Source organism: Xyrauchen texanus, chromosome 2, assembly GCF_025860055.1.
Source record: "Xyrauchen texanus isolate HMW12.3.18 chromosome 2, RBS_HiC_50CHRs, whole genome shotgun sequence".
Classification (NCBI taxonomy): Eukaryota; Metazoa; Chordata; class Actinopteri; order Cypriniformes; family Catostomidae; genus Xyrauchen; species Xyrauchen texanus.
This window is the reverse complement of record NC_068277.1, coordinates 57,112,350-57,136,794: the sequence shown is the minus strand read 5'-3', so window position 1 is coordinate 57,136,794 and position 24,445 is coordinate 57,112,350. Positions and strand designations below refer to the sequence as shown.

The window sequence follows — 24,445 nt, the reverse complement described above, 5'->3', positions numbered from 1 at the left end:
TTGAATGTAGTGACACAAGGGGTCCTTGAGAGCAGGGAAACAGATGTGTGTTTGTCAGTCAGGTTTTTCACAGAGGAGCCGAGTGTAAGGTTCGGCCGTTTACAGTGGTAGGTCTAGTGTCGTGGCAAGGGGGACACAACATCTCGTTATCTCCATCAGGGAACAGAAGTTAGCAACAGTAACCATGACATTCCCCTTCTGTCACTCACTCAACGTTGTGTCGAATGTAGTGACATAATGGGTCACATTTAAAAACACCATGTACTAGACCATGTTACATGAACTGCTGACACAGGTGCAAGCAAGCTACATGCTAGAAGCAGCTGTATCAGCCGAACGTAACCCTCCCCAACGCCCCAACAAAGTGTCATATACAGTTCTTGGGTTCCCAGCACCCCTGAGGGGGGAACAAGCGACATGACTATCACGCGTGGGGAAGGCGTTCTTTTTCATTCCTATTCATTCAGAGGGAAAGACTCTGCGGAGACCACATCCTGCCCAGGCTGGGGGGAGGTAACATGTGAACAATACATCACATGGGTTGTCAAGCCACACGTGGGAGTGGCACGGTGGTAGGTCCTACCTAGTAAGGGAGGAGCTCTACAAACACAGTGAGCGGGGCAGAGAGACTGCCCAAGGGAGACGTGGGTACCAAAGAAAATACATCACAGGGAGTTGCCTGAAGAGGGAATAAGGCCTGTGGAGCCCTACCCCAGTATAGAGTACTTGAAACTCGTAGTGGGTCTGGTCGCAAATTCCTCCGCTGAATTTGCAGGCCAGAGGGATGGGAGGAGTCATACAGGAAGCCGAGTTAGTGGGTTCTCCTGGGATAAGAGCACACGTGTTCGCCTCAGTGGAGGGGAAAGGTGCTGAATGCAAATTGTACACCCGATCAGTTGTTCCAAGTTACCGAGTTCTACCGGCTTGGACCTGACAAAACACGGGACGAGTCCGACACAATCCTGAGATTATAGAATTTCGCAAAGGTATTGGGTGTTGCGCAGCCCACTGCTCTGCAGATGTCTGCTAGGGAGGTGGCATTGGCCAGTGCCCACGAGGATGCCACATTTCTTGTTGAGTGTGCTCGAACCCGCAAGTGGGCAGGCACGGCCTGGTCTGGTAGGCCAGGAAGATGGCTTTAACGACTCAGTGGGCTATCCTCTGTTTTGAGATTTCCGCCATCTGCCAAAGCAGACAAAGAGCTGCTCAGAGCATCTAAAGCTCTGTGTGAGGTCCAAATAGATATGCAAAGCATGTACAGGACACAGCAATATGAAAAGGCTGGGACTGCCTCCTCCAGGGGCAACGCTTGCAGGTTCACAACCTGGTCCCTGAAGGGAGTCGTAGGAACTTGGGGACGTAACCCGGTTGTGGTCTTAGGATGACGTGGGTATCTGCAGAACCGAACTCCAGGCAAGTGTCACTGACAGAGAACGCTTGCAGGTCCCCAACCCTCTTGATGGAAGCAAGTGATATCAGGAGGGCCGTCTTCAATTAGAGGGCTCTACTGAGTCAAGCGGCTCGAAGGGGGTTCTCTGAAGGCCCGGCAGGACCACTGAAAGATCCCATAAGGGGAACAGGCTTGGCCGGGGAGGATTCAGTCTCCAGGCACCTCTAACAGCACCTCCCTGGCAAATCCCCCTGAGGAAAGACCTTCTTTCTCATGGACGGGATGGGATGCGGAAGATCTGAGTGGTCTACCACCAGCTGTCGTAGACATCATCAACCAAGCCAGAGCTCCCTCCACCAGGAAGCTCTACACCCTGAAGTGGCGCCTGTTCACGAATTGGTGCTCTTCCCAATCTGAAGACCTGCAGAGGTGGGCAGTCGGGTCAGTGCTCTCATTCCTACAGGTAAAGCTGGAGGGGCTCTGTCCCCCTCCATCTTAAAGGTAAATGTTGCCACTATAGCAGCCCATCACGGTGCAGTGGACGGTAAGTCCCTAGGAAAGCACAACCTGATTATCAGGTTTCTAAGAGATGCCCGGAGCCTGAAACCTCACAGGCCATGCCTGTTCCCCTCATGGGATCTCTCCATGGTCCTTTCAGTCCTTCAGAGCACCCCCTTTGAGCCTCTAGAATCAGTCGAGCTAAGTGCCAGACTCCCAGAAGATGGCCCTCCTGATTGCGCTCGCTTCCATCAAGAGGGTTGGAGACCTGCAAGCGTTCTCTGTCAGTGACACTTGCCTGGAGTTCGGTCCGGCAGATGCTCATGTCATCCTAAGACCATGACCAGGCTATGTGCCTAAGTTTCCTTTTAGGGACCAGGTAGTGAACCTGCAAGCACATAGCCTTATCGTTGCTGTGTCCGGTGCGTACTTTGCGTACCTATTTGGACCGCACACAGAGCTTTAGACTCTCTGAGCAGGTCTTTGTTTGCTTTGGTGGACAGTGGAATGGGAAAACTGTCTACAAACATAGGCTTGCCCACTGGGTAGTTGACGACATTGCATTGGCCTACCAGACCCAGGCCGAGCCCGCCCCCCTTGCTGGTTTCAGCACACTCTCCTCGTAGGCACTGGCCATCAGCATCTCTCTAGCAGACATCTGTAGAGCAGTGGGCTGGTTGACACCCAATACCTTTGCGAGATTCAACAATCTCCGAGTTGAGTCAGTTTCGTCTCTTGTTTTTTCAGGTCGGAGCATGTAGAACTCGGTAACATGGGACGACTGACCAGGTGTACCATTTGCGCTAGCACCTTTCCCCTCCACTGAGGCAAACACATGCGCTTTTACCCCAGGTGAGTCCACAAAAGCTTGCGCTCCCTGGATGTTTTTCCTCCCTAGGCCTCAAGAATTCCCGACCAGATCCACTATGGGTACTAACTACTCTGTACTGCCACAGGGTTTGGCCATCATGGATTAATGCCCCTGTGTGTATTTTCCGTGGTACGGTCCACCCCACTGGCGGACCCGCGTCTCCCTTGGGCAGTTCCCTCTTCCCCCCGGTCGCCATGTTTGTAGCAACTCCTCCCTTGCTAGGTAGGATCTACCACCGTGGCTTGCACGGCCTACTCCCATGCTAGCCACGTCGCTTGTTTCCACTTTTCAAGGCAATCCTTGTTCGGATGCCAGGAACCTAATAAAACAATATGACGTCTTAGTGGGGCATTGGGGAGGGTTATGTGCAATCTGATGCTCATGCACCTTTGGCACTCTACAGCCTGCTGCACCAGCATCAGCAGATCAAGTAACACGGTCAGTGTAGGTGTATTGATTAGGGGCCCCTTGAGTCGACACAAAGTCGAGTGAATGACAGAAGGAGACATTGTGTCCCCCTTGCCACAACACTGTACCAAGCCGCTGTAATGGCTGAACCTTGTTCTCAGCTCCTCAGTGCAGAACCTGACTGAACAGAGGCATATCCCGCCTTTTATACCCATATGTCCGGGGATGGGACATGCAAATTCTGTTCGCCAATTTGATATTGGCCTTTTTCATATTCAGAGGTATCCGAGGCTCCCGAAAGAACCCCCTTGTGTCACTACAATTGACACAATGTCTCGTTCCCTCCATCAGGGAACGGGGGTTACACTAGTAACCTAGACGTTTATATTTGGCTATTTATCTATGGTGTTGTTGGTAGTTTTTATGTAATGGGTTCTTTTGAAAGTTCTTTGTTGTCTGTTATTTTAAAAGGCTAGTTTGGTTTTGATAAAGTAAACTTTTTATTAAGAGAACAACAATAATATTTGAATTTCATTCAACCCATTTTTGTAATGTAATTCAATACCATGAGTATACTGTGATAAAAGCTTCAGCAATTATCTTGATGTGTTTTCCTAGTCACAAATAACAAATAATATGACATTCAAAATGTGAAAATATACAGTCTTCTCACTTTCTTGCAACAACAAACACCTGCAGTTTTGAAATATGTTTTCTTTGTATTGAGTTAAGAGGTCAGTGTGTGACACTTCTATTTTTTATCTGTCTCAATCATACGGATTTGCAGGTCAAAGTTCACCAAATTTGAACTTCTGTCCACAGCTCATGCAAAATGTTTTGTTTATCAGATGCATTTGAATGGTAGTGAATGGAGTGCAGTGTATTGTGAAATGCTATGTACCATAAAAGTATTACTCTGACTGCCCTCATGCCCTAGTATCTATTACATTTATGCAGCTTTTGTGCACTGTAAATTAAGCACTGCTTTAGAGCCACCTCACACATTGCCATTGTCATGACAATCAGTGCCCTTGTCTTTTATCAACATTAAGATTTTAAAGGAGGGGTTCAAATACCAATTTTGCTTGGTGCCCCAGAAATTATAAATACATCTCTGTCTGTGCAGCATTATATAGACTGTATAAATGCACCTAAACTATGCCTATGCATATTGACTGTAACAAGTCAAATTTATTATGAATTAAAAGTGATGAGTAATTCTGCAGGTAAAATATGGACATAGTCATGTCTTTTTGTTTACAGTGAAGCAAAAATAAATAAAGGGCAGTTAAGAAATCATTTTGTCTACAATTTGTTTGTATATGCCCATCTCACTTTTAGAACATCTCTGACGGTCTCAGAAAACCCCACTGTGTGAAGCGCACAGGCAAGAGCATTGGCGAACGCGAAGAGCAGGCCGATGGGTGCTCCCAACTCAGGACCAAGACTCCGAGAGATCATAAAGTATGTGCCACCTGGAGCAAAAGCAAAGATCACAGAATTAATCTCCATGTGCCTGCGCAGTCACACTGCAAACAAAATCTTGTTTTTTACTAAACAAATTTAAAACATCCTTAAAACAAGATATATTTACATGAGAAGCAAACTGCATATGATTAAGACTTGGTTGGCAGTGAATATGATAATAGTAGACTGACCTGAATATTGTTATATAAAATAGAATTCCTTTGTACAGTATGTACAATATTTTAGCAAATAACTCAAAAGTTTAATTTAATTTAACACTTATTTTATACAATATCTACTTGAAAATATTTTAAAACAAAAAATGTGCACCATCGATTGATTTCGTTGTCTTTATCGGCCAAAGTTATTTGCTGATGCCTATATACTCAAAATAGCCATATATCCCCTGAATAATCGGCCTGGTCAATATATCAATTCTTATTTTATGTATACTGAATATTGTATATTATTAGGTGTATATTGTATATTGTGTTATGTTAAAGGATGTGTAAACTGTTTTATCTGTAAATCAGATGTTTATTGTATTTGTCGTACTGCTATGTTGCTTGGAACTGCACCCAAGGCTTTCACACACTGTTACACTTGTGTATATGGTTGAGTGATAAAGGGATTTGATTTTGATTTGATATTAGTCTGTCGCTAATATTGAATATACTGCAAGTGTATTTTTCTATTACAAATTGTCTTTGCCTGTTTTAACCTCACTAAATTTGGTAAAAATGAATAAAAACATGCAGTTATTATTGTACTTCTCTTATTGTATTACTTTATTAATGTACTTAAAGGTGCTGTAAGCTATTTTGTTTTTCATGAAAAATTATGCAAAAAAAAAATTCCTACTCCCTTAAAGATATTAATGAAATTATTGTTCTGAGATATCTCACCGGACTCTGTGACAGCTCTAGACTTTGTAAACAGCAATCAAAAATGTGTATTTTGCTAACATTGATGCTTTTCACCTGTCAATAATTTTTCTCATTGTCATAGTCTTTTTTGAACTGGATCATTAAGGCTATGATTCATAATGTTTGTCAGTTGAGGGCACAATTGTGACACTATTGAATTTGACAGCCACAGGAACAACCAATTCCAAGAGGTCCTCTGCAGTCTGTAGCATGATGATGTGGTGGATTTCATCTAATATGTAATGGATATCCATTACATAGTGGATGAAATCCATGTTTTAAAAATTCAGAGCCAAGGACATCTTATTGAAATCTTTTTTATACTCACATATGTACAGTATATATATATATATATATATATATATATATATATATATATATATATATATATATATATATTGATTCATACAGTAATGATAATTACACGTCAATGACTGCTTCTACTCATCTATGAAACAACGTCTCTATAAGTCAAGAGAATAATTATACAGTGACAGATATACAGTCTCTAAACTTTACAAAACAAAAAGGACAAATATAAATGTGTAGGCTAGTTATGTGGATTATGGACAAGACTTACAGTATATTGTTATAAAATACGACTTCCTTGAGATGAAAAGAAGAAAATGTTTATCTTTATGTATCCTGCAATAGTCGATTATGATACGACTCAAGTAGAGCACTCCCCCTGCGGGTCCTGCCAGCAGGGGGAGTTGCCTGAAGCGGGAACTATGCCTGTGGAGCCCAAGCCCAACACAGAGTACTTGACTCGTGGTGGGTCTGGCGGCTAATTCCTCTGCTGAATTCACAGGCCAGAGGGCTAGGGAGGAAGAACATCCAGGAAGCGAGAGCTTAGTGGAAAACCTGGGAGAGAAGGTGCACTGGATCAACTTGGTAAAGGGCGCAAGGTGCAAGCGGAACACCCGGTCGACTGATTCGTATTAATGAGTTCTACAGGCTCGGCCATGACAAAACATGGGAGGAGACCGACTCAACCCTGAGGTTGTAGAACCTAGCAAATGTGTTGGGTATTTCCCAGCCCGCTGCTCTGCAGATGTCTGCTAGGGAGGTGCCATGGGCCAGTGCCCACGAGGATGCCACACTCCTTGTATACTGTGCTCGAACTCGCAAGGGGCGGGCACGGACTGGGTGTGATAGGCTAGGAATATAGCATCAACGACCCAATGAGCTAACCTCTGTTTGGAGACGGTGTTCCCTTTCTGCCGTACACCAAAGCAGACAAAGAGCTGCTCAGAGCATCTAAAGCCCTGCGTGATACGCAAAGCACGTACTGGACACAGCAACGAAGAGGCTGGGGCTGAGAAACTCCAAGCCGAGAAAAGAGATGCTCTGAACCGGAGAGAGCTTGCTCTTTTCCCAGTTGACCTGAAGCCCCAAATGGTTGAGGTGCGCAAGCACCTGGTCCCTGTGGGCGCATAGTAACTCTCAAGAATGTGCTAGGATGAGCCAGTCGTTGAGGTAATTGAGTATGTGTATGCCCACTTCCCGTAGCTGGGCAAGGGCTGCCTCTGCGACCTTGGTGAAGATGTGAGGGGACAGGCCGAAGGGGAGGAACTTGTACTGATACGCCTGGCTGTCGAATGCGAACCGTAGGAAGTGAGACAGAATGGAGACATGGAAGTACGCGTCCTTCAGGTCTACTGCCACGAACCAATCTTGATGCCGAATGCAGGTTAAGATTTGCTTCTGCGTGAGCATTTTGAACTTGAGTCTGTGTAAAGTCCGGTTCAGAACTTGGAAGTCCAAGATTTGCAGCAACCCACCGGCTTTTTTGGGTACGATGAAGAAACGTCTGTAGAAACCCTTCCTCATCACGGCCGGAGGGACAGGGTCTATCGCGTCCTTCAGTAGCAGAGTAATAATTTCTGCTCGTAAGGTGCTGGCATTTTCGACATGCATTGAATTGGAGCGAATACCGCTGAAACAAGGCGGGAGCCTGTCAAACTGAATCAGCGTAGCCGAGTCGGATGGTCCTGGCCAGCCAACGCAATGGGCTGGGTAGTGCAAGCCATGCATCTAAGCTCTTAGTGGGAGGGGCACTAACAGGGCGATCATTCCTCTCGGTGGGGGGGAGCTAGTAATAATGTGTCGGGAGGCAAAAGCACGTCCCGAGTATTGGGTGCTCAGAAAAGTCTCAAAGCACTTACCTACCTCTGTGCACCCAGCAGGGGGCGGGTTATAGACAGAGGAGGAGGTCCTGCAGGGACAAATTCAAAACTCATCAGGCAGTTGTGGGTCCGGAGGCGAGATGGCTGCATCCTGGGAGCCAGGACTGCAAAGCTTTGTTGCCGGGTGTCGTGGTAATGGCGCACGCCATTCTGATGAGTTTTGAATTTGTTCCTGATGATCCAGGAAGTGATGAAATTGCTCTTTTATTGACAATGTGGGTACCGCAGCCCGAAGGGGGTGCCGCAAAAGAAAAAGGGAGAACTGAGGGCCCTCCACCGGGGAACGGAGTGGTCTTGCTACCAGCTCCGGAGCTAAAGTCTGACTTCCTGGGCGTGTCATCTCAGGAGCGTTTAGGGGCTTTACGGGCCTTAGAACAGATCCTGGAGATGGAGGCGCACGCCGCCTGCGGGGCGCTCGACGCTGGGGCTGAGAGCTGGGCCCAGGTTGAGGCGGAGCTGCCTGTTGTTTCTTCACAGGGGGATGTCCTCAGCGGACAGAAGAAGGAGGGTGGCCTGTGTTGCGGCGGCACGGCATGATGTGAGAGAGATGGCCTCCGCCTGCCTCTTCAATGGCGATAACTGGTGGGCAAAGTCGTCAACAGTGTCGCCGAAGAGGCCGAACTGGGAGATGGGGGCGTTGAGAAAGTGTGCCTTATAAACGTCACGCATCTCGACCAAGATCAGCCACAAATGGCATTCCTGGACCACGAGGGTGGCCATTGCCCTCCTGAGTGCTTGCGCTGTGACCTTCATAGCTCTGAGAGTGAGGTCGGTGGGAGAGCACAGTTCCTGCAGCACGTGGGATCGGGACTACCCAGGTCCTGATCTTTGAGTGCCTTGGCTTGGTGTACTTGCAGGAGAGCCAAGGAATGCAAGGCGGAGGCGGCCTGTCCAGTGGCGCTGTAGGTTTTCACAGTCAGTGATGACGTTGTCCTACAGGCCTTGGAGGTGAGTACTGGGCGGTTCCGCCAGGTGGCGGCGTTCTTGTTACACAGGTGGATCGCAACTGCCCTGTACACCTGAGGGACCTCCGTGTGTACCGCACCACCATCCAGAGTAGCGAGAGCGGACAAGCGAGGAGGTCGGTTCTGGGCAGTAAATGGTACCCTCCACAAACTCGTCAGCTCGTCATGCACTTCCAGGAAGAAAGGTACCGTGGGGGGGGGCGTGGCTGGTAGCAGAGATTTTTATTGGAGTACAAATAAAAAATAAACCTTTTTCTTCTAATACTTTATGCATTCACTTAAAGAATAGTTTCCTTTTCCTTCTCATTAGGGATTGAATTATTATTACAAACAAAATCAGAAATAAGGCTTTGACTTCATACATTTACTTCAGTGTAAACATTAACTTGTTAATGTTTGAGAGATATAAGTCAACTTGAGAGATATAAGTCATGGGGTCTTGTGTAAAACTTAGTGAGCTGCCTCATATGGCAGCATACTAACTGAAAAGGAGCCTCATAAATGAGTGATTTGGAATACTTTTCATAGGCAGCAACTCCACGCTTCATTCAAAAAGTGCTCTACACATGCAGCGCATGGGAGACTAGACGCGCAATTGATTTTAATATGTGACATGAGATGAACGATGCAATACATAAAAATACACAGCACACACATTTCGTGTAAAGTCATTTATTGATACTTTATAGTATTGAATCTTAATCAGCTCCCTAGTTTGTAAACTTGATCCTAATCGTGTTGTGTGTAATTTAGTAGGTGTCTCAATGTTCATTTGATGAACAACCTTGCCAGTGCTCGAATTCGTGTTCATGAAATACTGATTCCTGTCTGTCACTCACTTGATGTTGTGTCGATGTAGTGACACTAGGGGTTCACCCCAATCACTTTTGCTTTATTCAGAAAAGGCCAGTGGAATTTGCATGCCGCTCTCCACCCCGGACATACAGATATAAATGAAGATGGCGTGCACCAATCATTCAGTCTTGTTCTTTGCAGCCAAATGTACATATGTGTTCGTCACATCACCTCGCTATTGCTGTTGGAATTACTGTGCGTATCAGCGGTCACCCTTGCACGGTCAGTGTTGTGCTTCCCCTGGACGCTTCAGTGGCCGAGTTTACAGGTTTAAAAGAGTATATTCAATAAGAGTATATTTTCTTTAAAAGAGCTTGCACAAATGATTGGTGTCTTTTTAAAGATGTCCTTTTGCCTTTGTGCTACTGGGTGTCGAGGCAGCTTTTGCGGATGGGTCAAGTCCTCACTGTGAGAACATGCCCATGAGAAATTTGCGGTCACGGCTCTCTTCCTTCTTCGTGAAGCAGAGAGCCACCCGACCCGGTCCATCCTTGGTTGAAACTCAGGCGGCTGGGTCAGCGAGCACCGTGGGTGATTTGTATGTGGATATGGGAGTTTTTCTGCCGACTCAGTCCCTCTATCCCCCAGAACACTCGTTCTGCCCGGTAGAGTTCAAGACACCCATGGCCAGATCTCTGGAACCTCCATGTCTGGCTCCTGGATGGAACGCGGAAGACCTTGCAGGCCTTCTGCCAGCGGTGATAGACATGATCACTCAGGCCATAGCCCCCTCCATGAGGCGGCTGTAGTCACTGAAGTGGCATCTCTTTGATAAATGGTGTTCTTCCCATGGGGAAAATCCACAGAGATGCGCGGTCAGGTCTGTGTTGTCCTTCCTACAGGAGGGGCTGGAGAGAAGGCGAGGTGTACGTGGCTCCTATAACAGCGTATCACAATACACTGGATGGGAGAACTCATGGCAGCACAACCTGATCACCAGCTTCTTTAAGGGCATGAATTCCCTCCTGGGCTCTCTCTGTGGTCTTACCAGCCTTACAGAGAGCCCCCTTTGAGCCCCTGGGGCAGGCCAAGGATGCTTTTCGATTTCTTAAGCACTGTTCGGCAATGAATTCGGCGGAGGAGTAACACCTCCAGGCCCAGTAATCCTGGTATGCCCCTTTTCATGAGCTCAGTTTTACTTAGGCTCAGTGCTCCATACATGGTGATTCCCCCTCGGTAATCACGTATGATGCATTTCCACCGTTCAGTTTCCCCTCAGTGAACCCTATGTTTTCCCTCAACAGAGCTCCACTCTGCTTTGGCCACTATTGCTGTCTGCCCTCTCCATAGATAGGGTCCTCCCCAGTGGCATCATTCCATATGTGAACTATCCCGGTTGGTTAGTCCAAGTGAGGTATTCTCCACATGTTAACCGCCCTCCTGTAGGATGTGGTCTCCACAGTGCTCTCCCTTCTGGAGAGCGAAGAGCACTTCCCCTGCATTTTTCAGTGCCTGCGGCATATCATATAGGAACCCTGAACCGACCGCTGACATGGTCGGTACTCTCTCTCGTCTCCTCAGCACAAATCTGAATGAGTGTTACACGCCTTCTCCTTTTATACCCGTATATCCGGGGCAGAGAGCGGCATGCAAATTACACTCGCCAATTTTCATTTGCCTTTTCTGAATAAAGCAAAGGTGATTGGGGCTCTCAAGAGCAAACCCCTAGTGTCACTACATCGACACAACATCTCATTCCCTCCATCAGGTAACAGAGATTACATCAGTAACCAAGATGTTCACAACATAGGGAGCTAGTAAGCAGGATGAGGCACACCCAAAATTTATTTTAGTTCATCCGCAATCTTGGATTTATTTTTCCACCAAGCTCAGTACAGTGCATTCTGGAATTTCAGGGGAAGGATACTTATATAGCTTACATATATAATACATATATAATACCTTAGAAATTAGATATTTTAGGAGGCAGCATGATAAAGTTAACTACCTTTTGGAACAGTCTTTGTGTCAGAAGTTCACCTATGAAGCCTTAAAATTCTGCCTTCTGAGGCAGCGCACTAGGATTTGGAACAGACCCATGGTGAAATTTCCAGTAAATGAACATTTAAGTTTTTGGCTGATGCTTACTGGTTTTTATGGCACATTAAGCAGTTTTCTAGTTAGCTAATATTTCAGTGCACTGGGACAATTATAACAATAGGACAGCCCTAGAAATGACCTACTCTCTGGCCAGTGTACTGACTTCAGCACTAGGGAGCTGATTGAAATACACCCATGGTAAATAATATTTTGTCAGTGCAGGTGATAACCAGCTGTTGTTACTCACCAGAGTAGATTTTCCCATTAGTAGAGATTGCAGATATTGACGTTGCTGTGATCGTTGTCACAATAATAGACATGAAGATAATCACATAGGTCAGAACTGAAAGTAAAAGGCAATATTTTAGGAAATCCTTTGGCACATATGTGAAGTGATTTGGTGACACAGTCCCTTTCAATTCCCCTGGAGAGGAATCTAATAAAGAGTGTGAGTCTAATGGTTTGAAGGGTATTTGAGAATACAATTAAATTTGAACTGTCCAACTGATGTTGGATTCACTAACTGATTCCTGCTTGAGATGTAATCCATGGCAGTCGTAGGTACATGATGACTCCCCAGATGTTCAACATACAGCGAATCTGAAACACAATATCAGCAAAATTTTAAAGACAGAAATAATGCTGTCTTTATGCAATAGAACTAATGTGGATAGCATAGCTCAGAGTTCACTTTGAGATCTCTGACTTTTGATTCCAGACTTTAGTGTCTTGGCAAATTTGAGCATTATTGAGATCTCTTCGAGACTCTAAAGGAGATTTACTGGGATCTTTTTCTCAGGATAAACATTTGAAAAGCAGGAGACTTTAGCAATTATATTCATTTCCTCTCCATTTAATCTAATAGCTGTCTAGGAGAGAAAAAATGACATATTTTATGACATAAATATAGTTTTTTTATAAATTTTTTATTCCCAAAGGGTAATTAAGTTGCCTTCTCCAGGAGAAATTTAGATAATTCCTATGGATATCTCTGCAAATGTGTGAGAATTTATCTCTCTTACCATAACTCCAAGGACCCATCCAAAGCGAACAAGTTTGACTTTGGGTCTTCCATCATCTTCTGGTGGTGGTGGAAGATCATCACCTTCTGGCTGCATTTACAAAAAAATACAGAGTATTAACATCACAGTCTAATTTAGAAGCAACAAGGTGTACTAACGTTAGTGTCATTAATGGAAATTGCTGTATACAGATCTGGGAAATATGCTTTCATATTCATTGGATTTGATCGTTTAAATAATTTAAATAATTTTAAACATGAAAGTTTTATTTACATGAAAATATTGGCAGAGATGTTACTTGCTGACTTGTAGTGCAGAGAGAGAGAAAGCTCGAAAGCTATATGAGTAGCTGTTTCAATGTTACATTAGTTGAATGTGTTGTTGTAACGGTTACCCTCTCTTGTCCCTCTGTTGCCCTTTGTTTTCCACCTTGTCACTTTTCACTTCTTAGTTTTCACTTTAGTCCCTTATTTAACTCCATAGTCCACCCTGTCTCGTTTCACTGTTGCCCTCTTGTTTACCATTGTTGTCACTTTTGCACTTCTTAGTTTTCACTTTAGTCCCTTATGTAATTCCATAGTCCTTGTTAGCGTTCGTGTTCACTGTTCATTGTTTACACCTGCCCTTGTTAATTTGCCTTTGGTTTCTGTTAATCACCTTGTTATCTTGTTTGAGTTCTGTTCTTTCATTGGCCACCTTTCCTATGTTTGTGTATTTATACCCCGTGTCTTTGTTCAGTCTTTGTCGATCGTTGTTTGATGTTTGCCTGATGTTTGCGGCTCTCCCTTGTTCCCTGTTTGTATCTACCGTGGTTACCTTATCTAGTTTATGTTTCTTTTCCCCATCGTGGGTTGTTCTTTTGTTCATTTAGTGTTTTTGTTATCAAATAAACTCAAACTGCGTTTGGATCCGCATCTCCTCGTCAGCCTCATTATTCAGATGTTACAGTTGTTCTTTGATATTCCATTTTGCCATTTCCTCGTCATAGATGTGATTGATAACATTAGTTTGTTAACTGAGTAACTAAAATAATTATTGCTAATATTTTGCTTCTATTACAAACAATGTGATTTAGTCACCAGTGAAATCTATTTGAAGTGATTTTGTCATTTGAGGGGCTACTTGCTAGTTAGTTTGCTTATAAAAACACTTGATTTCCTTTGAAGTCATTCACCCCTGAAGTGAACATTCCCACTCACTGATTTCTCATGGAGTTCAAGTTTATTGAAATTTGATATGCAAATTCAATGTGTTAACCAATAGGAAGTTGTTTGTTTTGGCAGTGACCTCTGTGTGGACAGTGCTTTGAACACAGAATATTAACATTAGACAAGGATATTATTTTAGCATAATTTTCACATCTGCCCACTGCTTTAGCCACAGAATTTCACATTGCAAATGTAAATATGACAGTGTCTATGTGTTCTATGTTGTTTTTTGTTTGTTTTTTTACAGTGAGTGCCATTTTATTTTGTTTTTTTATGGTGAAATGCCCAAAATATGAGGTTTGGGTCATGTGTCAGGAGCCACTTCAGATACCAAAACCATTGTAGCTGGTGGAACCATAGCACACATAAAGCTGTTTTGATCACCGACAATAAACAGAAGTAACTTGAGGAAGAAATCCTGAACCAGCAGTGATGATATGTATTTCATTTGCATTAAATGCCTTAAAAACTGATCAACAGAAGAAAAAACTATTATCATATGGGTTTTCTTCACATCTAAATTACATTGCTGCATTAATGCCTTCCATACCATTTAAAACTCTCTGATTATGTCAATTACACCATGTAACAAATGTTTTGGTTCCTGGGTAGTAAGTGTCATTTCCTAATTGCTTATGCCTTAAAAGTATAGAAAATGGCTATTATTCCCCACAAACGTTGCTTTTGTGACCAGGACAGTGATATTTTGAAATTGTATGGAATGGAATTGGGAGCTTTTTAAAATATGAATTGGGAAAATTCTTAAGGGTAATTGGAAGTAATTTAGCAAAGCATAATAAGATAACAGAAGAAAAAGTTATTTCACAATTAACATGGTCTGATAGGGATAAATGTGAATGTGAACAGAGAATATAGAGATGGAAGCTGAAATTGATATTCATGTCATAACTAACGATGTCCAGCTTCACCAGACGAAGATCACTAGAGATAATATTAGGTGTGTGAACATGCAAAAACGATGTCAGACACTATAATATGCTCTGGCCCCCTCCCTGCTAGTCGTGGTGATAAGGTTTATAGTAGAGTAGTGTCACTGAATTCTTGATGCCTGAGTGGTGTCTGGAGAATAGTTTAGGATTTATAGACAATTGGAAGTTTTTGGGGTAGACCTGAGCTGCTAAAGAGAGACAGACTCCATCCCTCCAGGGAAGGTGCTGCTCTCCTCTCTAATAATTTGCCTCATAGACTTAATAATAATAGTATTTGACTAACTGGGGCCCAGGTCAGGAAGCAGACAAACAGGTTAATCTGAATGACTACTAGCTGCCTTGAGATGTCACACAGGTCGCATAAACTACAACACATAGAGACTGTATCACCTATATATGATATAGAGACTGTGTCTGTTCCCCGAACTACCAAACACAAACCACACAACTAAATCATTATAAAAAATGTGATTATGGTCAAACTTTAAATTAACATTAACTTTAAATTAACTTAAAAAAACATTAGACCTCTTTCAACCAAAGCACTAATTGTACATTAAATTATTACAGATCATAGTTTGGATGTGCTCTGTTTGACTGAAACCTGGCTTAAACCATATGAATATGTTATTTTAAATGAATCTACTCCCCCAGGTTATTGTTATAAAAATGAGCCTCGTCTGAAGTGTCAAGGATAAGATGTTGCTACAATTTACAGTGATGTTTTTGGTGTTACTCCGAGGACAGGATATAAGTTTAAGTCTTTTAAACTAATAATGCTTAATGTAATGTGTCAGAAAGAAATAAAAAATCTCTGTCATCTTTTGCCATTGCTACAATATATAGATCACCCACAGGTGCGGATTAATGCACAGGCTTGCATAGGCTGGAGCCTAGGGGCTGGAGCCATAGGCTGGAGCCTAGGGGGAGCCTGTGCAAGGGCCCCGGATTGGCCAGACTATTTTTTACAAAAAAAGACCCTCATTGGCCCATAAGAAACATAAAAAAAAAAGGAAGAAGCTGATTGGAGAGATGTGACTTGGGTCACATCTCTCCAATCAGCTGCTGGTCAAATCATGTCAATCATTTTCATTTACATCACTATTATTGCTAAACGGCATAGCGGCAAAATGTCCGAAAGAAAGTTCAATAGTGGAGCACAAAAATGGAAAATACAAAGTTTAAAAGAAATAATGTGACTAAGATATACTGGAAAAAAAATCCCTAAATTGACTGGATACTTCAAGATCTTCGCACAGGAGCAACTAATCTGAGGAAGAAATATGCAGGTGATCTAAAGAGGAGGATTTTGTGGATGAAATTGTACAATTTATCAAAGAAAACGAGGACACCTCGGCAAGGTCACTGCTGCAACTTATAAGAACAAGGAAACTACAATCAGTGTTTCCAAATGTTGATATAGCTCTCCGGCTATTTATGACTTTGCCTGTAACCAACGCCAGCGGGGAGTGCTCTTTTTCAAAACTGGGACTAATTAAAAATAGATTGAGATCCACGATGGGCAGGGCTGGACTGGTAATCTGGCATACCGGGCATTTTCCCGGTGGGCCGACACACTTTGGGGCCGATCAGCGGTGGACTGGCCATCGGGAGAACCGAGCGAGCCGGTGGGTCGGCCGCGAAATGTGCCGAATAGGCTGCGATAAGCCAAAATGAGTCGCCGCGTTATGTAGAATGAACCACAAAACGGTGCCGCGATATGCAAAAAAGCACAGCGAAATGTTTTTGGGCCAGTTGCTATGTAAAATCCTGGGCCGATATATCTTCCCAGTCAAGATGGGCCAAAACCATCTGTCTCTGATGTCCATTGAAAATTACGTTCTATTTTAACAGCCTCATTAAGGACTTCTTTTAGAAAAAATTCTAAAGGTTGGAATATGCAACAATATATACATATTTATTATTGTGCTGCAGTTTCATTATTGCTGTTATAATAACAGTGTTATTATGTACTGCTGCTGTGCTGCTGTTTTTATTATGGCTTTGTTTTATACACAGTTTAATGTATTGGACATTGGTTTGAGTCTCAGTGATGATGTTGTGATTTTGGGGTTAGGTTAAGGTTAGGGTTAATCCCAACCTCACACAAAGAGCAGCCATGGGGCCCCTGGCCACCTTAATTCCTTGGTGAATTTTCAAATTTTCTCAGCTAATGTTAATCCATCTACACCATACTATCATTCAGGTAGAACAATTCTTTCAATCACTAAAAATAGCTTCACTAATAATCTTCCAGATCTATCTCATACACACAGTAATCCCCAAAGTCTGGAAGAACTTGATGAAATAACAGAAAATATAAATACAGTCTTCTCTAGCACTCTTGATAGTGTCGATCCCCTTTGATTAAAGAAAATTAAAGAAAAAAGCCCTCCACCATGGTATTATGATCACACTCATGCTCTCAAGGAGCAGCTCGGAAAATGGAGCACAAGTGGAAGAATGAAAAATTAGAGGTTTTTTGCGGTGCATAGAATGATAGTGTCTGTAGCTACAGATAGGCACTAAAAGCTCCAGGTCATCATATTTGAGCAAACTCAGAGAAAATAACCACAACAATCCTAGGTGTTTATTCAGTACTGTGGCAAAATTGGTAAGGTATAAAGCCTCAACTGAACAAGATATTCCATCACATTACAATAGTAATGACTTCATGAATTTCTTTACTGATAAAATTGAAATAATCAGAAATAAAATGAGTATGAATGAATGTGTATCTATTGTCTGTTTCTATTTCTCATATGACTGATACTCACAGTAACACTAACACTGTTACTCTTATTATTTTGGGCATGGCTGGTCATTCTCACACTGTTCCCAAGTCGTTAGAAAGCGTAAACGCTTCCCTGATTCTGTTTCCTATCCCTCATACTCTGACATCGATTCACAGGCACCAAAACCTCTTCCATTTAAGCCTAGCCGTCCATTCGGTATTGATCTAGGTAGCGTGCATCAGGCTGTGCAGTCAACCTCCAATATGATGTTGTGAGAAATTGTCTTTTCCATGCTGTTTTTACTCAGGCTGTAGTTGCTGAGATATGCAGCTTTACAAACCATCAGGGGTGGGTGCCATTCCTAAACTGTAGCGCCACCAACTGGTGGAAGGAAGTGTGTCACTTTAATGGTGTTGTTATGGCAGTGGATTAAATTACATGAAGTTGTAGTCAAACTGGAATGGTGGTATATATATATCTATCATACACTGTATGTTTAAGGTCCAAGTTTACATGAATGTTGAGTTGTTTCTGTGTCCATCATGCTTTGTTTTCCAAAAGCCATTGAGTGGAAATGGACCCATGGTGCTTGGGCCTGTCATCGCTGCTTGCAGCTATATTTCTATATGTTTCCATGTCTCAACCATGTGTCAGATCCAGCTCCATTCCTTCACTGCTACATGTTTCAGAGTGATGACGACAAAATGCAGCCGGTCCCAGCCAGACATCACTTCAGTCTATTACAATGGACCTCAGAGAATTAACTGATGCCAACTCCAACCATAAGACATGGGATACTTCATATGCCATTTCCTGAATCTTAGATTTAGGATAGGCCTCAAAGAAATTACCGAACTGCGAAGCACCTCACTGATCTCAGCCTGCATCATTGGTCTAATGATGGACTACACTCTTAAAATGGAATGTATAGACTATCAATAAATTGCCAACAAAAGCCTACATCAGGACAACTAACATAGGATGCATCTATATGAACTTCTGCAGTTAATCCAGGATGAACTTCAAAGACATTAGTCATTAATCTAACAGTTCTTACAAAACCTTTGTTTAAACACTGACCCTTAACACTTATTAGTTTAATAATTTTAAACCATGACTTGCACAGAATATAAATAACTAATATTGCTATTATATTCATGCTGTTAGCCAGAGGTGAACTGGCCCCCACAGTGAGCCTGGTTTCTCCCAAGGTTATTCACATCGAATGTGTACGTCCGGGCTGTTTTTCAATTGTTTTCCTAAGTTCTAGGTGGATATCTTTAACATTTGTGCAGAGTCTCCCGATGACCAGTCCGCCCCTGATTGGCCCCAAAGTGTGTCGGCCCACCGGGAAAAGACCCAGTATGCCAGATTACCAGTCAAACCCTGGCTAGAGCCCCTCTTGAAAAACAAATCCATATTTTAAGATGGAATGTCTTGTATTTTAATAGTTATAAAGTTGGCAACCCTAGAGAAAGTGATCATTACCTTAGAACCAAAACCCAATGAAGACAAGGAATGTATAGTAAACTGGCACCCAATTGCCCTTCTAAATAATGATTGTAAAATTTTAGCTCTAGATTTTGATAAAATAATTTCATAGACAAATCACAATTAGGGTTTATGAAAAAACATCACAAACTATGTAAATTTACTTTTAGATTAACTAGATTAAAGTGAACTTGTCACTAAGGCTAAGGTTTTTTGCTTTTCCTGGATTTCTATAAAGCCTTCAGGTCACTTGAAAATAGCTTCATCTATAAAGTTCATGCAAAATTTGGATTTGAGGAAATTTTATTTTTTTAAGTTATTAGAATATATAATGCTCTAATAAAAAAAAAGATTCCCCTAACCCAAATTTTGCAAGAACTTTGAAGATGAAATAACAAGTATACCATAAATATAGCTGCAAGCAGCAATTAACGGGGTACAAGCATTTAAGTTCCTTTAAGTACATATGCAACAGATTTTAAATATGAATTGCACCGTCTGTTAGCACCTAACACAATGATAAAGTGGCTTAATTTTCAGAATCCTCTGGTTAGGTAGAACAGAGTTATGGCGTTTTGTTACATTCTTGACAGCACAATTTTTGCATGTATCCTTAGATTGACCTACTTCACAAGTATATCTCATTCCGTTCAAGAGTTATAACAATTTAAGTAAAAGGGGACATGTTTTAGCATAACGTTCTGATGATGAATTGAAAGTTCAAACTTTTATTTTGATAATTCTTGATATTGAAACTCCAGAGATCTCCCCGCACTGGTTTGGTTCTAATGTAGAGAATAGCCTAGGACTAGTCTAAAAATTTGTTTTTGAAAACAACCCAAAATAGCAGGAAAACAAGTGGGCAGAGCTCAAATTCGACAGGGGGAAAAATTAGTCATCATGATGTAAATTTTTTGTTATTTTTAGTTTCTAGCCCTTACGGCCTAAAAGTTGGTGCCTCTTGGGCCAAGAGACAAATAGGCCTACTTCATTTCACTCTGCCCTTTTTAGCCATGTGAAATAGATGCTAAAATTTGATTGGTCAATGGCAGCCATGTGTTTCAAGATATGTGACTGTCCCTATAAACCTTGACTGACAAATACACTACATGCAAAATTTCAAGTCAATCGGACCAACGGTACTATAATTCGTAGCCATTTAATGTAGATTTTAATTATTATGGTGCCACCAAGAGGCAGAGGCGCCTTTTGTATGTCTTCAAAATGACCGCATACATAAATGTACCAAATTGTGTGATATCTCATTTCATTCAAGAGTTATATTCATTTTAGTAAAGTGGATATGCCTGCTACATATGTTTTGGTGTACCTTTGTGACAATGAATTGAAAGTTAAAACTTTTTTTGATAATTATTAATATTGTGACTTCCGATTGGCCGAACGACCAAGGGCTAGTTTGTAAATTTGGTTTTGCAAACAATACGAAATAGCGGGAAATGAGTTGGCGTAGCTAAAATTGGATGGCGAAAAACGATTTGTCATGATGCAAGGAATCACAGAACAAAATTTAGAATTTTGTTTCTAGACATTACGGTCCAAATGTTATGGCCCAAAATGTTAAATGTTTTGTTATGTTCACTGTAGCACCCCCCTATTGTCTGATCGGGCTTAGCCCATGCATATGTGTAGTTAGCCAAGGTACTACCGTTCCCCAAAATTTCAAGTGTCTAGGCTTTCACGGTTTGGTCTGCAAGATCAGTTTTATGGCAGAATAATAATAATAATAATAATAATCCTAACAAATATAATAGGGTTTCTTCAATCCCTAACAAGTTACAAGTTAAAATTTGGCACTACCTCAAGATTTTGCATGCCACATGGCATTATACAAGGTGGCCCTATAGCTTCTTAATTTTTTGCTCTTCATATTTCCAATAGTAATTAACTGGTTGTGACAATTTACAATAGACAAATTATTATTAGCCAGCTGGCTGATGATTGTTTTGGAATGATGCCTCCCATGTCCCCATAGCTTTAGAATTGTTCAATACATTTTCAAGGGCTTTAGGTTTCTACCTAATTATTTAAAAATGTGAACTAATGGCTAATAAAAGTTGTGAAACTTTCCTCTATTTTCAGTAAAAGATAAGATTACATACCTAGGAATATTAATAACTAAAGTTCAAAATTAAATTCTTGGTTTCAAATAAACTTTTACTTTCTAAAGCTGAAGACTCACTTACGCAGCTCTTTACTTGGAGGCTATATAGGGATAAAGGGTTGCAAACAAAAATGTAGAACATTTTATACATTTTTGTGTGGAAAAACAAAACTCACTCGTGTCTGTGATGTTGATATTACAAATATCCCAATCAAATTATAAAATTTGCATCAGCAGACACTTTTCATTTTCTCTGGACAAAACAGTTTCCTTTTTTTTTTTGGTTCATAAGCAATCTCGTTTTAGTTGGACAGCTCTTTGACTTATATGGTAGACTATAAAGCTACTCAGAGAGAAAACCTACTCTTTTTTTTATTTTTTATATAAAATAACTAATTCCCTTATGCAATTTGCAAAAAAAATGCTGTTCCTTCTGGAGTGTCACTGCTGCTGCAAGGTAGTGATTTTCCGTGACCATCTACTTATTTTTTTGATTTATATGATACAATTGTTGGGAGTATATGTTTCTCTGCAGCAGCAGTTTAATAACCGTAAAATTAGAGCTCTTTTTCAAAAAGAGTCTTTATAAATTTCTTACATAATTCCATATTTGAATAATATTGTAGAGAACGTGTCTTGGCATAAGGTCTGGTCCTTGCCTTAAAAGTAGCTTACTAATAAATTAAGAGAAATAACATTTAAGTTGATCCACATGTTCTATCCAACTAAAGCTTTTCCTAACAGATACAAGTCTGAAATGTATGCATCTGGCTCTATTTGTCAGTCCCCAGTCCCATGTGTGTTTTCAGTACAAGCAATAATATCATCTTACGCATGTGCAATTTCAAGTTAATCAGGTGAGAATGATCAAACAGCAGGGAAGAGAACAGAGGCTCTCATAAAAGCTGTCTTTGGTTGGTACATATATCACTGCAGGTGGCCTTTCTTTTAATTAACTCTTAAATACAAATGTGAAAATATTTTAATGACTAATCATTTTTTTCATTTGATTAGTTTATATCAACTTGTTTTTCTCTTGCTTGCTTTTTTCACATTTTGTTTGATGCCACTATTAAATCCCATCCTTCTTAATTTGACCATGTATCATGTTTAATTATGTTTATATTGATGTTACATGCTGTAAATGTATTTATGGTGTTTGTGCTGTTTTGTGTTCTGTCTGTTCCATTTCTCTCTCAGTTTGCTCGCCTGTAAGCACGGGATTGGCATATCAATTGGCATGCTTTTAAAAAGGCTGCTGCAAAGCTAGATAGAGGGCTCGCTCCAGATTTGGGCCCTGTGTATGAGATCTCCATGGATTCTACCTCCAGGAAGCTGACCAGATCTGTTTTAGTATTAAGCCAGTGTTTGATACTTTGATGTCTTGTGTGTTCTCTGCAACAACTATTGAAAATTCATTAGAGGAGTCAGAGCATATGGATGACCTGCCATTTATTTTGCTGGGCCTATTTGTTTATGTTAGGTACAGATGGAAGGATTTTGTGTTTTTATTTTAATTTGCATTAGGTTATTTATATTCTGAGTTTTGGTTGAGTTGTTTTCGTTTATTATTTCGGCATTTGACCACACTCAAGCCATTGCTCCACTTTCCTATTTAAAACAATAAATTCAAAACATTTTTATAACCCAGTGTTAACTTCCTTTGGTATGACATCTAGGGCAGAAATCCACCTTACCCCTAAACAGGGTGTAATAATTAAATAACATTACTATTCACACATAAAATAAAAAACATGTATGTTCAGGAAGTATATTCCCATTATTATGTTTTTGTTTTTTTCATTTACTGTAATATTTATCTAATTTCACTGTTTAAATTATACAGCCTAGGAATGAATGTAACATTCACCATGCCTGGACCAGCATGCTTGTTTAAATTGATCTTTTTAGCAGGACTTTGTAACATCTGAGCGGCCTCCTGTCCACCAGAGGGAGCCCTCACCTGATTACTGATCACTTCCTGTTTCGTGCCACATCAGTTTCTGCCATGTCACTTCCTGTTTGCGCTGTATTTAAGCCATGGACACTCACTCACTCACTCACACCTGGCAAAGTATTGCCAGTTCACCTGCCTTACCAAGCCTTTATCTGTTGCTATCTCGTTCTGCTTCATGTTATGATCTACTGCCTGTTTATTGGAATTACGTTCTTTGATTACCCAATTTGTATTATTTGCCTGTTTGGATTGATTACCTGTTGTCAACCTTTGCCTGTATTACTTACGTTTGTGATTTCTGATTTGGATGTTCATTAAAATCTTCTGCAAAATGGATTTCGTTACAGGCTTAGTTTTACAATTAAATAATAATGCCCCATTTTTCAAATCGTTATTGGGTACAAAGTAAAATGAAAATAAGAATGAGAACTCATTGTAAAAAGTCAATACAAATTTCTTATGCATTTTTCATCAAAGCAATCACTAAGAGAGATTTTGCTTACTGGTTTGCGAAGAACCTCCAATGATGGTCTGATACTCTTCATGCGTCCCGTCAATGTGTCTTTGGCATAGAAGTCCAGCTTTGGTACAGGGTCTAGTGCATTGTAGAAAGACATTTTATTCTTGTCCTTCTTCTCTAAATCAGCCTCACCCATCTCCACACCTTGTGGACCAGCGATGTTGTTGTTGGCCACACCACGGTGGGTGAATAAGTTTTTGAAGCGTGCAAAATAACTGGCCATTGTGGATTCTGTGGTAGGACTTTTGAATGGGAATTCTGTCTTCTCCTGCTTTAATCCTTATAAAGATCACAGAAATGAACTCTCAGATGTGAGCTGCATCAGATCCACAGCATCCAAAGAAATCCCAGATATTATGGTGGAAAATCTCAAACGCTGAACACAAAGTGTTCTGCACATTGGTTAGAAATATATGTACTTTCCTTTGTTTTCAAGAAATTAGTTGCCCTGTCTTTTATACTTAAATTGAGCCTACTCAAACCCACCCACACACATACATCCATGCACACAAACACACATTAGACATACACAAACATTGTTGCAGAACCATGACTGGCAATTCTTTGTATTGTGTTCCTTTGCTATCTTAGAATTCTTATTTGGAAATGTCAACAGACTGGTTTTTCTGACTGTCTGATGGCTGTTTTAAGACATCACACAGGTTACATAGAATCAATCGCATAGAGATATACAGTAGATTCAATAAAAGCAAAACTCTTACTCAGTCGTGTAGGAAAAAACTTGAATATACAAGTCTGCAATTTATCCAACATATTTCACCCTTATAAAAGAGATACATTTTGATCTCCCCAGGTAAACCGAAAGTAATT

The 24,445-nt window shown here is 41.4% G+C and overlaps 1 protein-coding gene across 2 annotated transcripts in view; it reads right to left on the bottom strand.

Annotated features, from left to right (window-relative positions):
- The window catches only part of LOC127657739 (solute carrier family 12 member 3-like), a 114,918-nt gene extending 90,890 nt beyond the window's left edge, over positions 1–24,028 (bottom strand). For both annotated transcript variants that reach the window (XM_052146616.1, XM_052146625.1), the window contains exons 1-5: positions 23,598–24,028; positions 12,632–12,721; positions 12,134–12,209; positions 11,857–11,952; positions 4,503–4,642 (exon numbers count right to left, since the gene is read on the bottom strand). In XM_052146616.1, coding sequence (XP_052002576.1) covers positions 4,503–4,642; positions 11,857–11,952; positions 12,134–12,209; positions 12,632–12,721; positions 23,598–23,837 — 642 coding nt within the window. In that variant the 5' untranslated portion in view covers positions 23,838–24,028. The remainder of the gene's footprint in view (positions 1–4,502; positions 4,643–11,856; positions 11,953–12,133; positions 12,210–12,631; positions 12,722–23,597) is intronic.
- Positions 24,029–24,445: the final 417 nt, after the last annotated feature.